Source organism: Thalassophryne amazonica, chromosome 19 (assembly GCF_902500255.1).
Source record: "Thalassophryne amazonica chromosome 19, fThaAma1.1, whole genome shotgun sequence".
NCBI lineage: Eukaryota > Metazoa > Chordata > Actinopteri > Batrachoidiformes > Batrachoididae > Thalassophryne > Thalassophryne amazonica.
Window position 1 is genome coordinate 21,603,818 of NC_047121.1, and position 14,771 is coordinate 21,618,588.

The window sequence follows — 14,771 nt, forward strand, 5'->3', positions numbered from 1 at the left end:
GACTCTCCAAATGTAACATTTATGGCTGTGGCCAAAAAGTTCAATTTTATTCTCACCACTCCAAATGACTTTGTTCTCTGTGCTGTTTGACATATTGTAAGTGGGATACTTTGTGGCATTTGCGTAATAATGGCTTTCTTCTGGCGACTCGTCCATGCAGCCATTTTTCAAGTGCCTCTTTATTGTGCATCTTGAAACAGCCACACTACTTTTTTTCAGAGTCCTGTATTTCAGCACAAGTTATTTGTGAGTTTTTATTTGCATCCCAAACAATTTTTGTGGCAGTTGTTGCTTAAATTTTTGTTGGTTTACCTGACCGTGGTTTGGTTCCAACAGTATCCCTCACCTTCCACTTTTAATTATTAATTTTGTCTTCTTAATGAAAAGATTGCAACAACATGGAATAATATAGAACACAAATGGGAAGTAATTACTTGTGCGTGTAGGAACAGGAACAAAAGACTCCTGTGGAGATAACTAACTTAGCATGGATTAATGTGAATAGACACTGGTAGGCATTGTGTTTTGACTGTTTTCCATGTGGATGACTACAACAAAAGGACATGCTCTTTCCCTAATCAAGCTAATGGAGCATGAACAAGCTGGTGTCTGAACTCAATGAGCAGCAACAGGTATAGACAGGGCTGACGGGGATTTACTGAATCAAAGGAAAGTAGAGATGACTGTCAGGACACTAGATGATAAAAAGCCTCAGTTCTGTCAAATCTATTATCAGGTGGTTTGGATCTGAGCGGTGCACAGTCGGAACAAGTACTGTGATTCCTGTCAGCCGCCCACAGCACCGAAGAATTACTGCAGCGATAAAACCGTAGCACACCAGCAAAAACTTTTACTACTTTTGGCCAAAAAACTTCAAGTACTGTGTTTGATTACATCAAGGCACCTGGGTCACAGTGGAAATGAACCTGCAAAGAACAAAGTCACAAAGGTGAGTGAATTCACTGAAGCTGTACACAGGAATCAGTGCAACACAGTTGCTGGCTGTCACCGAAGGATGAATAAATTCACCTTTTGTTAACAAGTGGGCTAATGGGTACTAAAACAGCATCTAATGATTTGTTTAGTTGGGACTGGATTCAAAAATGTCAGTACAAGAATGATGTTAGATTTTATTGAAAACTGAATGGATTCATTTGTAGTTGTGCAATTTCGATATCAGAGACTGAGGTTTGATATTCCAGTTATTCTTGGTTCTTTTATCCAGTTTTACAATGAAAAAAGCAGCATTTGGATTGGTATTTGGATAGTTATATAAATATATTTTTTAATCTCATCTTAGACTTACCCGACAATGGCATTTGACATCTGCTGTCAAAAATATTCAAGAGCTAAAATTAGAGACTCTGCACCAAGATCACCAGGATCTTGGTGCAGAGTACCTTAACCCGCTGGAGTCCAGTTGACTACTTTTGGTTTTACCTTCATAACTTACCTTTCAAAACTGTTCACTTTGCCATGTTTTCAAAGTCAGTGTCTTTATTTGTCTCCCTAAGGAGAAATCCAGTACATAGCACCCATACATCAAAACAACAACATAGTAAGTCAAAGGTTAAAATATAAATACACAACATTATTAACACCTTTGAGCGAATTCCGCAATACATACAGTAGTGTTCAGAATAATAGTAGTGCTATGTGACTAAAAAGATTAATCCAGGTTTTGAGTATATTTCTTATTGTTACATGGGAAACAAGGTACCAGTAGATTCTCACAAATCCAACAAGACTAAGCATTCATGATATGCACACTCTTAAGGCTATGAAATTGGGCTATTAGTAAAAAAAAAAAAAAGTAGAAAAGGGGGTGTTCACAATACTAGTAGTGTGGCATTCAGTCAGTGAGTTCGTCAATTTTGTGGAATGAACAGGTGTGAATCAGGTGTCCCTTATTTAAGGATGAAGCCAGCACCTGTTGAACATGCTTTTCTCTTTGAAAGCCTGAGGAAAATGGGACGTTCAAGACATTGTTCAAAAGAACAGCGTAGTTTGATTAAAATTGACTGGAGAGGGGAAAACTTATACGCAGGTGCAAAAAATGATAGGCTGTTCATCTACAATTATCTCCAATGCTTTAAAATGGACAAAAAAAAAAAACAGAGATGCGTGGAAGAAAATGGAAAACAACCATCAAAACGGATAGAAGAATAACCAGAATGGAAAAGGCTCACCTACTGATCAGCTCCAGGATGATCAAAGACAGTCTGGAGTTACCTGTAAGTGCTGTGACAGTTAGAAGCCGCCTGTGTGAAGCTAATTTATTTGCAAGAATCCCCCGCAAAGTCCCTCTGTTAAATAAGACGTGCAGAAGAGGTTACAATTTGCCAAAGAACACATCAACTGGCCTAAAGAGAAATGGAGGAATATTTTGTGGACTGATGAGTGTAAAATTGTTCTTTTTGGGTCCAAGGGCCGCAGACAGTTTGTGAGATGACCCCCAAACTCTGAATTCAAGCCAGTGAAGACAGTAAAGCATGGTGGTGCAAGCATCATGATATGGGCATGTTTCTCCTACTATCGTGTTGGGCCTATATATTGCATACCAGGTATCATGGATCAGTTTGGATATGTCAAAATACTTGAAGAGGTCATGTTGCCTTATGCTGAAGAGGACATGCCCTTGAAATGGGTGTTTCAACAAGATAATGACCCCAAGCTCACTAGTAAACAAGCAAAATCTTGGTTCCAAACCAACAAAATTAATGTTTTGGAGTGGCCTGTCCAATCCCCGGACCTAAATCTAATTGAGAACTTGTGGGGTGACATCAAAAAAGCTGTTTCTGAAGCAAAACCAAGAAATGTGAATGAATTGTGGAATGTTGTTAAAGAATCTTGGAGTGGAATAACAGCTGAAAGGTGCCACAAGTTGGTTGACTCCATGCCTCGCAGATGTGAAGAAATCATGAAAAACTGTGGTTATACAACTAAATACTAGTTTAGTGATTCACAGGACTGCAAAAAAAGCAGTTTGAACAATAGTTTTGAGTTTGTAGCGTCAACAGCAGATGCTACAAACATTATTGTGAACACCCCCTTTTCTACTTTTTTTTTTTACTAATAGCCCAATTTCACAGCCTTAAGTGTGCATATCATGAATGCTTGGTCTTGTTGGATTTGTGAGAATCTACTGGTACCTTGTTTCCCATGTAAGAATAAGAAATATACTCAAAACCTGGATTAATCTTTTTAGTCGCATAGCACTATTAATCTGAACACTACTGTAACCTTATACTATCTTCCCATACTATCTGCTGATTTATGAGCTTCACTGATAATTGAATAAATGATGTTTATATTGATTATATTTACAAAGAGGAACCCTGTACCTCCTTCCTGAGTTACGTAAAGTATATTCAGAGTGCAGTACATGAGACACATCTGTTAAAATATTGTCAGCACATCTGAGAACTGCCTGTTCAAACAACTCTTGGGGAGTTACAGGTACCACCATACCCATGATTTTGCCAGCTATCTTAATCAGATTTAATATTTGAGTTTTTGATTTAACCATTAAATTACAAAACCAGCTCGTAATACCATACCGTAACATGGACTCAATCGTTGCTCTGTAGAACATCAACATAATATTCCTACATACACCAAACAGTCGGAGTCGATGAAGAAAGTGCATGTGCTGGTGGATTCGGGCACAAATGCTTGACACTTGCATGTGCCAGCTTAAGGAGTTATCGATGTAAACCCCCAAATATTTATACAAATCCACCTCCTCAATGTTACGTCCATGTATGGTGACCACACTACGGTCTCCAACAGCCTGAGGGTCCACCAACATCGCCACTGTTTTATTAGTATTAATTTGCAATTGATGGACATCACACGACTGAGTATTACAGTGTCATCTGAAAATTTAACAACATACTGGTTTGGATGATAGCTGATGCAGTCATTGGTATACAGTGTAAATAAAAAAGGTGAACAAACATAGCCCTGAGGGGCACCAGTGCTACTTAATGCAATATCAGAGCAGACAGAATTGACCTTCACCTGTTGTGACCTGTTTGTCAGAAAAGAGTGATACCACTTAATTAAAAAAGGGTTCACATTCAGCTGAATCATCTTTTGAAGAAGGATATGTGACAGGATACAGTTAAAAGCAGAACTAAAATCAATAAACACTAATTTGGCATATGCAGAGGAACTCTCAAGATGCTTTAAAACCAAGTTCATTATAGTTAAAATGGCATCACTCGTACTTCGCTTCCTTTTGTACGCAAACTTATACTGATCCAAGTGTGGCTCCAGTTCTGCAGTAAGCTCCTGAATTAACAGTTTCTGCAATGCTTTCATTACATTAGAGGTTAGGGCCACTGGCCGAAAATCATTGTTCACTTGGGGGCATGATATAATAACTGATCTCTTCCATAGCTTAGGTACTGAATAAGTATCAATAGAGTGCTGGAAGAGTTGATGCCAAGCTGGAGTGAGCTCCTCTGCAAATGTTTTTAAAAGAAAAGCAGACATATTGTCTGGCCCTGTTGCTTTATTAGTATACATCGATTTAAAAACTTGAGTAACTGATTGTGGGTCAATAAAAATTCTGTCCTCATGCAAATTACACCTAATCTCTTTTAAAATTTCCCTGCACTCTTCCTGGTTATCACTCTCAAAACGCAAATAAAAATCATTTAGCTCATTGGCTTTTGCAAATTCATTATTGTCAATTACAGGTTTCCTTTTGGGTCCATGTTTGTCATGCCCAGAACAGAATCCCACAGTCTCTTGTTGTTTGCTCTGGAAAGGTCCAGTTCTGCGCGCTCCTTATGCTGCAGTCGAGCATCTCACATCTTCTGGTTCAGGTCTTTTTGTGCGACCTGACCCCTGCAATGTCCCTTATTTAAAAGCAGCTTTCTTCCTATTAATACATTCCCGTATTTCCTTTGTGACATACGATTTATTATTTGGGTATTTCTTAATAATCTTTTGGGGAATGATTAAGTCAACACAGAAAGCGATGTAACCCGTAATTGCCTCTGTGGCATTGTTGATACCTGCATCTTGGAAAAAAATGTCCCAATCTGTACACAAGAAACATCCTTTCAGCAGACCACAGTTTGACAGAGTGGACCTCAGGTTTACTACAACCCCTGGCAAAAATTATGGAATCACCGGCCTCGGAGGATGTTCATTCAGTTGTTTAATTTTGTAGAAAAAAAAGCAGATCACAGACATGACACAAAACTAAAGTCATTTCAAATGGCAACTTCCTGGCTTTAAGAAACAGTATAAGAAATCAAGAAAAATAATTGTGGCAGTCAGTAATGGTTACTTTTTTAGACCAAGCAGAGGGGGAAAAAAAAAAAAAAATATGGACTCACTCAATTCTGAGGAATAAATTATGGAATCACCCTGTAAATTTTCATCCCCAAAACTAACACCTGCATCAAATCAGATCTGCTCGTTAGTCTGCATCTAAAAAGGAGTGATCACACCTTGGAGAGCTGTTGCACCAAGTGGACTGACATGAATCATGGCTCCAACACGAGAGATGTCAATTGAAACAAAGGAGAGGATTATCAAACTCTTAAAAGAGGGTAAATCATCACACAATGTTGCAAAAGATGTTGGTTGTTCACAGTCAGCTGTGCTTAAACTCTGGACCAAATACAAAGAACATGGGAAGGTTGTTAAAGGCAAACCTACTGGTAGACCAAGGAAGACATCAAAGCGTCAAGACAGAAAACTTAAAGCAATATGTCTCAAAAATTGAAAATGCACAACAAAACAAATGAGGAATGAATGGGAGGAAACTGGAGTCAACGTCTTTGACCGAACTGTAAGAAACTGCCTAAAGGAAATGGGATTTACATACAGAAAAGCTAAACGAAAGCCATCATTAACACCTAAACAGAAAAAAACAAGGTTACAGTGGGCTAAGGAAAAGCAATCGTGGACTGTGGATGACTGGATGAAAGTCATTCAGTGATGAATCTCGAATCTGCATTGGGCAAGGTGATGATGCTGGAACTTTTGTTTGGTGTTGTTCCAATGAGATTTATAAAGATGACTGCCTGAAGAGAACATGTAAATTTCCACAGTCATTGATGATATGGGGCTGCATGTCAGGTAAAGGCACTGGGGAGATGGCTGTCATTACATCATCAATAAATGCACAAGTTTACGTTGATATTTTGAACACTTTTCTTATCCCATCAATTGAAAGGATGTTTGGGGATGATGAAATCATTTTTCAAGATGATAATGCATCTTGCCATAGAGCAAAAACTGTGAAAACATTCCTTGCAAAAAGACACTTAGGGTCAATGTCATGGCCTGCAAATAGTCCGGATATTAATCCAATTGAAAATCTTTGGTGGAAGTTGAAGAAAATGGTCCGTGACCAGGCTCCAACCTGCAAAGCTGATCTGGCAACAGCAATCAGAGAAAGTTGGAGCCAGATTGATGAAGAGTACTGTTTGTCACTCATTAAGTCCATGCCTCAGAGACTGCAAGCTGTTATAAAAGCCAGAGGTGGTGCAACAAAATACTAGTGATGTGTTGGAGCATTCTTTTGTTTTTCATGATTCCATAATTTTTTCCTCAGAATTGAGTGATTCCATATTTTTTCCCTCTGCTTGGTCTAAAAAAAGTAACCGTTACTGACTGCCACAATTTTTTTTTTTTCCTGATTTCTTATAGTGTTTCTTAAAGCCAGAAAGTTGCCATTTGAAATGACTTTAGTTTTGTGTCATGTCTGTGATCTGCTTTTTTTTCTACAAAATTAAACTGAATGAACATCCTCCGAGACCAGTGATTCCATAATTTTTGCCAGGGGTTGTAGATTTAAAAGCTGATCGATAGGTGGGGGAGAAGCTGGACTACATTATGGTCTGAATTGCCAAGGGGGGGGGGGGGGGGGGTGTCTAACTCTGGCTGTATAGGCATCTTTTATGTTCCCATAGCACTTATCCATAGTCTAATTGCTCCTGGTGTTACACTGAACATATTGATAGAAGCCAGGCAGGGATTTATTTAAACTGCAGTGATTTAGATCACCAAGAACATACATGGGACCATCCGGTTTATTTTGAAGATGAGAATGGACACAATCTGAAATCTGACTAGCTGCTCTGGTGGCATTTCCACACAAATATATTTGTGAATTCTCGAGGAAGGTAATAAGGTCGTAAGGTTACACACAGGAGCTCAAGATCAGAGTTACATACCCTGTCTCTGACAGCAAAGTTTGTAGACCACCTGTCTTTAACATAGTTTTTGTTCCTGTCCAGGCGGATGTGTGTAAATCCATCCACATCCATCTAGTTTTGTGTCTTTTTTTTTTTTAGCACAATCTCACCTGTGTGAATTTACAGTTTTTATTTCGTTCTGACATTCTATATTATCACAGTGTACCTAAATATACACAACATAAAATCTGAATCGGGGGGAAAAAAAAAACAAAAAAAAATTTTTTTTTTTTTTTTTACTGTGAAAACCACAAACATGCTTAACAAAACTTAGAATCTAAATATAAATTGTAAATTTCAAAAACATATGCACAAATTTAGCAAACACAAAGTTATAAATATATTATTTACATTCAAATGCAAGAGATGCTTCAAGTATTTTTTTGTGCAGCTATTTACATGCAATAACATGCCACACAAATGTATATCAGAAGCCCAGCTATTCCACCTCATTATCCATTTGTATTTTTGGTAACACTTTACTTGAAGGTATTATCATATTCGTGACATAACACTATCATACTGTATCATACATGACAGATAAAACATTATGGCAATGTCATAAATGATTATGAGTGCTGTCATTAAGTGTCATTTGGTTTTTGTAATAAGTTCACATTTTTGGGCTGTCTTGATTATGTCAACTCGACATTAATCAAAGTGACATGAGCAGAAGCTGTCGTCACGATAACTTGACAATAAATTTGTTTGTCACTATTATGACAATACCTTCAAGTAAAGTGTTACCGTACTGTTCCCTAATTCCTTGTTTTTGCAGCATTTTTATTGGTGTTGGTGCAGACTATCCTGAATGCGTTAGTGGTGAAAAACACACACACAAAAAAGAAAAAGGTCTTTTGGACTTTAGGAGAAAAGTCTGTCTACCTGGACTCCTGGTGTTCTTTGTGGCTGGAACCTGCTTACTGCTGGGGGAGTGTCAGCATCCTACTCTGTGTTCCTGGAGTCAGCGCTGGGGTGGGGTATGTTGCACGTGCAGAGACTTGGACTTGCTGGAAAGAGAAGCACATGATCCGATCCTCTGTGGACTTCTGTGTGCACATGAATGGATCCAACTGCTCTTATTGTTCACCCAGAACAATAATGTCTACTTCAACGTGAGACTGCTCTGTGAACCGCACACCGTCCTAAGATTTTCTCCATCCAGTTAAAAAAAAAAAAAAAAAAAATTAAGTGCCTGGTCCAAGATGCCTCATTGTTTTAACAAAAAAAAAAACACTACCCACTAACCACACATGCTAAATAGACTCCATGAGACACTAAATACATACTTAAAACACACCAAAATATCACAGTCTCTGAAATACCAAAAGTCTCTGATTGCTGGCTGCTTTTCTCTGCTTTCCATTCCAAAACCACCCACAATTTTCATCCCCTCAGCAACCAAATTCCATTTTTTTTTTAACTTTTCATTGTTACGGGCAGACAAGTGAGACGGAAGATAAACTCCCATTCGCGTATGTCCTGCAGGAAAGCTCGCACCCAAGCACACCCACGTGGGGTCTGTGGTCATGTCCACATGGACTTAGTGATTTTGATTGGTTAGCTCAAGAGTTTTCCACCAATGATGGAGGAGGAGTGAGGTTTCTTCCCACCACTGTATCTCCTACAACTTGACAAGAAAATGAGGAAATGACTCCTTTTTGCTGCAGGTGTCTACAAAAATGCACCAAAAAAAGGTTAGACCTTACCTCACTGAAAAAAATTTGGAGTAATATTTACTTGGAAAAAAAAAAGCAAAGTTTTTTTCACTCAGAAATTTCAAGTAAATTTTACAAGGAGAATTCTTAAGTAAAATTCAATGAAAATATTCAGCTGATAATTGCTAGTAAATGTTACTTGAGTTATTCTTTTCAAAAAACTAATATATGCAAGTAAAAAGAATTCTCCTTGTAAAATTTACTTGTAATTTCTGAGTGAAAAAACTTTGCTTGTTTTTTTTTTTTCATGTAAATATCACTCCATTTTTTTCAGTGCTGTGTCAAGTGTCTTGAGGCAGCATTGCTGCAATTTGGTGCTGTATGAATAAAATAAATCAAATGAATTTCATTCATTTTCATGCCCGCTTACCTCCGAACAGTCATGGGGGGTGAGGCGGGGTACTCCCTGGACAGGTTTCCAGTCTGTCGCAGGGCCACATATAGACAAGCAAACACCCACATGCCCACCTATGGACAATTTAAAGTTTACAGTTCACCTAACCTGCTTATCTTTGGCTGTGGGAGGAAGCCGGAGCACCTGGAGAGAACCCAGGCAGGCACAAAATAAGCAATTTAAATAATATGAATTTGAATTATTTACCCCACTACATTGAAAGGAGCTATTTTAATTTATGGTGTTTAAGAACTTGTTTTTTTTGTGTGTCTGTTTTTTTTACCTTTGTTTGTGACAGCCACTATTAAATTCATATCATCAGCAGGAGCAGGGCCTAAGATGAATTAGACAGACCTCAGAACACATTTACTTGGAACATATGAATTTACAATTAAGGAGGTCATGTAATATTAAACTGAACCAGTTTCAACAGGAAAATTATTTTTTTATGTTCCCAGGCCTCGTGTTTAGGCAAACCCGGTCACATTAGATTTACAGAGGCCTCATGAGCTTCACTGTCAGGTTATATTTGTATCATTTTATTTATTGTATTTGAAAATTATAGCTTGTATGTATGTATGTGTGTGTATATATATATATATATATATATATATATATATATAATAAACTCTTGTACATAACAGTGGCGTTGTACCATTTAGCTTTGGAAAATGTTCCAAAGACAGCTATCAGTGACAGTTTGGTTTTAGTCAGTAAACAGGACTATGATGTTTGTCGAATCAGCAGCACCTGCTCCCACATGTTTCCTTCTAGTGATGTTTTCGTGCAGGCTGCTCGCCTGAGGAGCAGAATGAGACAGACAAGAACATGTAACATTCTAAGTTTATATCCATCTGTCCTCTCTGTGGGCACTACAAAAATTTGGAGCCCGGGGTTTTAGACTTGTGGTCCCAAATGTTAAGTTGGCACTGTGAAATTATCCTTTAGTCATTGATGTCCCTCCCAGCTTCCACAGCTGACCTCTGACCTCAGGCTGTCTGCTCCCTCTTCAGGAGGACTGGACTGGTGCTGTGCTGTGTTTTGCTCTGGACCACTCTACAGCCAGATTTGTTCCACCAAGTGTCAGCCATCAACCTGCGGCACTTCATTGGTTGTGCCATACGGGAGTTTACTTTCCTGGCTAAGAAGCCTGGCTGCAGGGGACTGCATATCACCACAGATGCCTGCTGGGGGCGCTGTGAGACCTGGGAGGTGAGCAACCATGGTGGCAGCTGCAGTATTGCCAATAAATCCTCTGATCCATAATATCATAAAGGTTCATTCTTTCAGATCTGATCTGCTGGAGTTTTTCAGAATATATATATAAAAACATGTTTCACATCATGAAGTATGTATTGTTTTGAAAATTAGACAGTGTTTTTGACCCTTGGGAATACATCTGAAACACTGATGTGGTCTTATATTCAGCTTTTAAACATCTAGACATTTACATGCTATATACATCTGTAAGAGCAGGTGTTATCAAATATCTGTGCCTCCTAGAACTGAAATGATCAGCTTCTCTATCTAGCTTTCAGTGCTGAATGAGCGAAAGTGATTTTTTGTGATTTTGTAAACAGAGTGGCTCCAATGTTAGGTAGGTTAACCAAGAACTGAAAAGGTAGTATGCAAACGTATGAATAAATGCAGTAGTCATCAAAGAACACTCAAGCAACCAAGAAATACTGTATGAGAATGTAATTTTAAGAGATGGCAAGCCAAAAAATAACAGTTGGAAAATCTTACCATGACCCTAAACACAGCAGTGTGTCACTATGTGATTGAAAAGAAAACTGAAAATATGCCCATAAAATCTACACTTGTTCCTTTTACTTTCATACAAAAACATTTTCTTTGTTTAAAGAAGAGAACCACAGAAAGACTTAAAAAAAAAATATGGCTTGAAAAGGGGGGTCATCTAATAATGATGGTTATTTTATATTTGTAACAATATGCTATAAAATGGGCATGTGACTTTTTTCACTACCAGCACACCACCCTCCTCACAACATAAGCTTCATTACAGGCACAGAATATTGCAAAAAGGATGTGTGCTTATTTGTAATCATCTCAGTACAGAGCTGCACCGGTTAGTGCAGTTGCTTTGCAGCATGGAAACCCCTCATTCAAAGGCACAGATGAAAAATGTTACATGATATAATTAAAAACAGAATGTGGTCAAAAAGCAAAATGAAGTACAATAGATAAGACAAAGCATGAGAGTGACATGGAATTACATCTTGATTTTTTTTTTTTTCTTTCTATGCTGCAGAGCAGTTTTACACATGGCAGCTAGAAGTCACTGTTTAATCACTTTCAAAGACAATTGCACTTCACAATAAGGTGCTTGCATAAGTGACCTATGGGGTAGATTTTTTTGGATGAAGACAGTCTTAATTGCAATTATGCAAACAGATAAAACTTTTTTTTTACAGGAGAAAAGACTCCTGCACATTGAAAAAGAGACGTTAATTAGATGCAGAGTGAGCCAGTCGAGTGAAATGCACAGACGGAAAGGCAGACAGGAGACAAACTGAAAAGGAAAGGAGGAAAAGTTGCTCTTTCCTTCCTGCAGAGGGAGATCAGCGCATGGTCGCCTGCAGTCGAAAAAAGTACATGAGCTTGACTGTACCTTCATCAAACTAACGAAAGCCACACAGTAACGAGCTCAAGTGTAAACGTTGCACAAGAACAGACGAGCGCACTTTCACAGCAAAAACAGAAGAATAATGCAGATTTGTTTTTGTAGTGCAGGATGCTGTCTGGGCTTCAGGGTGCTTTATGAAAAGCTTTGGGTGGACCTGCGGGGCCACATTTTTCTATAGTATATTTCACCCACATGTCCTGAAAGATGAAGGTGATTGCTTATGTCCAAAACCAATGCCAAAGAACTCCGAATTGTCTAAAATTAATCCCTGATACCTGTGGTCTATTTTGAAGTCTGTCACTATTTTCATTTCACATAAAATCATTGCATTTATTTAGTTATTTATCTATCTGTCTGGCTGTTAGCAAGGTTACATAAAAACCACTGTACGGATTTTGACGGATTTTGCAGCACAGATACATATTTGACCAACGAAGACTCCATAAAATTTTGCAGGTGATCTGGATCCAGATCTGGATTATGGATCAGATTCCACTTAATATAGGCTTTGAAGGATTACTGTTAGCAGATTACGTCAAAACTACTCCATGGATTTTGACATTTTCAATACAGATACATATAAGGCCATGGAAGACTTCATTAAATTTTGGACATGATCTGGATCCAGATCTGGATTCTGGATCAGGTTTTACTTTGAAGGATTACATCAGAACTACTTGATGGATTCTCACCAACTTTGCACCATAGATACATATTAGGCTATGGGAGACTCAACTGATTTTTGGAGGTGGTCTGGATCAAGATTTCACTTTTTAGGCTTTGAAGGATTACTTCAAAACTACTTCATGGATTCTCACCAAAGATGCACCACAAATAGATATTAGGGCACGGAAGACTCCACTGAATTTTGGTGGTGATCTGGATCGAGTTCCAGATTCTGGTTTCAACTTTTCCCTTTATATAGGCTTTGAAGGATTACTTCAAAACTACTTTGCGGATTCTCACCAAATTTGGACTACAGATAGATATTAGGGCATGGAAGAATCCACTGCATTTTGGAGGTGATCCGGATCTGGATTGGTGGATGTAAGAAATCTCTGATTGCTCTTGTTCAAAATATGAAAAATCACATTAAACTTAGTATCTTTCAACAGTGGTGGGAATGAGTCACTGTCAAGTCATTCTCAAGTCATGAATCAGCAAGTCCCAAGTCAAGTCTCAAGTGAGCTTGCAAACAACTGGTGGTCATTATGACTTCAGATTTGAATTGGGACTTGCTGATTCATGACTTGAGAGTTATTGTTTGCCCGGATGAAATTGGACCCAAAATGCAGGGACCAGAGAAAATGGATGAGCAAAGGATTTATTACAGAAATAATGCAAATGTGCAACAGAGTTTAGAGGAATGCAAGGAGGTCTGAGGCATGGAGACACGGCCCGCACCACAGTGGAAATAGGGAGCCACAATCTCCCAGAACCAGAGGCCAGGGTGGAAACATGAAATTGGTACATGGTGACAAACATACCAGAGCCAGGTGGTCTTCCACGGAGCCGACAGAGCAGAGACACTTAGAAGAAGACAACAAACAGGTAAGTGGATGTGCAGCCAGTGAGCACAAAAAAACAGCAGCGGAACGCTCAAGGCAGTCACACTCAGAGATAACACGATTAAACTGAGGCGTTGGGATGTCGAAGCCCAAAGGCTGAAAAAACTCTGCATTGGAACGCACAAAAATTCTATACCAAGTCGATAGAGAGGCCAGGCTACCAGGTAGAGGAAAATGAGTTTCTGGCACAGATGGATGAGTTGAACCAGGTTATATACACTGCCAAGTAATGAGTGGCAGGTGTCACAATCCTCAATCAGCTCCGTGTCAAACCACCTGGGGAGAGAAAGAGACGAGAAGCAGAACCCAGTCAGGGACCAAGGTGACACACAACAAGAGTGACTTGATGGTGACTTATTCCCACCTCTGGCTTTCAATATATTATATCAAATGCCAAAAAAGTTAAGCACAAACATTCTCTTTCTTGTTGAAGTGAAGTGTATAGTCTGTTCTTACATTTTGTCAATCTTTACTATTTTTTATTATTATTATTCAAAATGAGACTCATAATATGAATGGGGCATGGCCCACACCGTACAACTTAGGAAGATGACATTTTTATGGATGATATAGATCTGTTCAAGTGAATTGAATCTTCTACAATGGGCGACACCCATTTCTACATAATATGCATTTTTATGCAAAACTATGTAAAACCTACTATTAACAACTATTGCTTTGGTCATGAGTGTCATCTGCACCACAGCCTGCACATAATGGACACATGTGTTCATGTTATTAAGATGATTAAGTCCAATAAACATGAAACATGGTCCAATGACAGAGAAAAAAAGAAAAAGCTGTCTAACATCCAATAATGCAGATTTGATTTTTTTTTTTTTTAGTGCAGGATGCTTCAGGGTGCTTTATGAAAACATACTTTTGGCTAGACTTCTGGGTCCCCACTTTTCTGTGCTTTTGGCAAATTTGTAATTTAGTGCTCCTTCACAGGAAGTTTGGTCGATGTCTGGTTGATTATGGTGAAACAGCGCGAAACAGTTCAAAATTAGCACACCACGAAACACTGCACCGACGGCAGGTGTGCACAAACCCAGTGCAAGAGTTCGTGCATGTCCCGGTGTCTTTCAAGCAGGAACAGTGCGAGGTGCAGCACATGGCGCCGCTCATGTGGAAGAAATAAAAAATAAAACCAGCTGGTACATGTGGAACCACATCGTGCCGCTTATGTGGAATAAAATAAATAAATAAATAAATAAAATA

At 38.7% G+C, this 14,771-nt stretch overlaps 1 protein-coding gene across 1 annotated transcript in view; it reads left to right on the plus strand.

Moving 5' to 3' along the window:
- The first annotated feature begins 593 nt into the window (after nucleotides 1-593).
- Nucleotides 594-14,771, plus strand: part of gphb5 (glycoprotein hormone subunit beta 5) — a 29,435-nt gene continuing 15,257 nt past the window's right edge. The window contains exons 1-2 of the mRNA XM_034195660.1: nucleotides 594-949; nucleotides 10,349-10,547. Coding sequence (XP_034051551.1) covers nucleotides 921-949; nucleotides 10,349-10,547 — 228 coding nt within the window. The 5' untranslated portion in view covers nucleotides 594-920. The remainder of the gene's footprint in view (nucleotides 950-10,348; nucleotides 10,548-14,771) is intronic.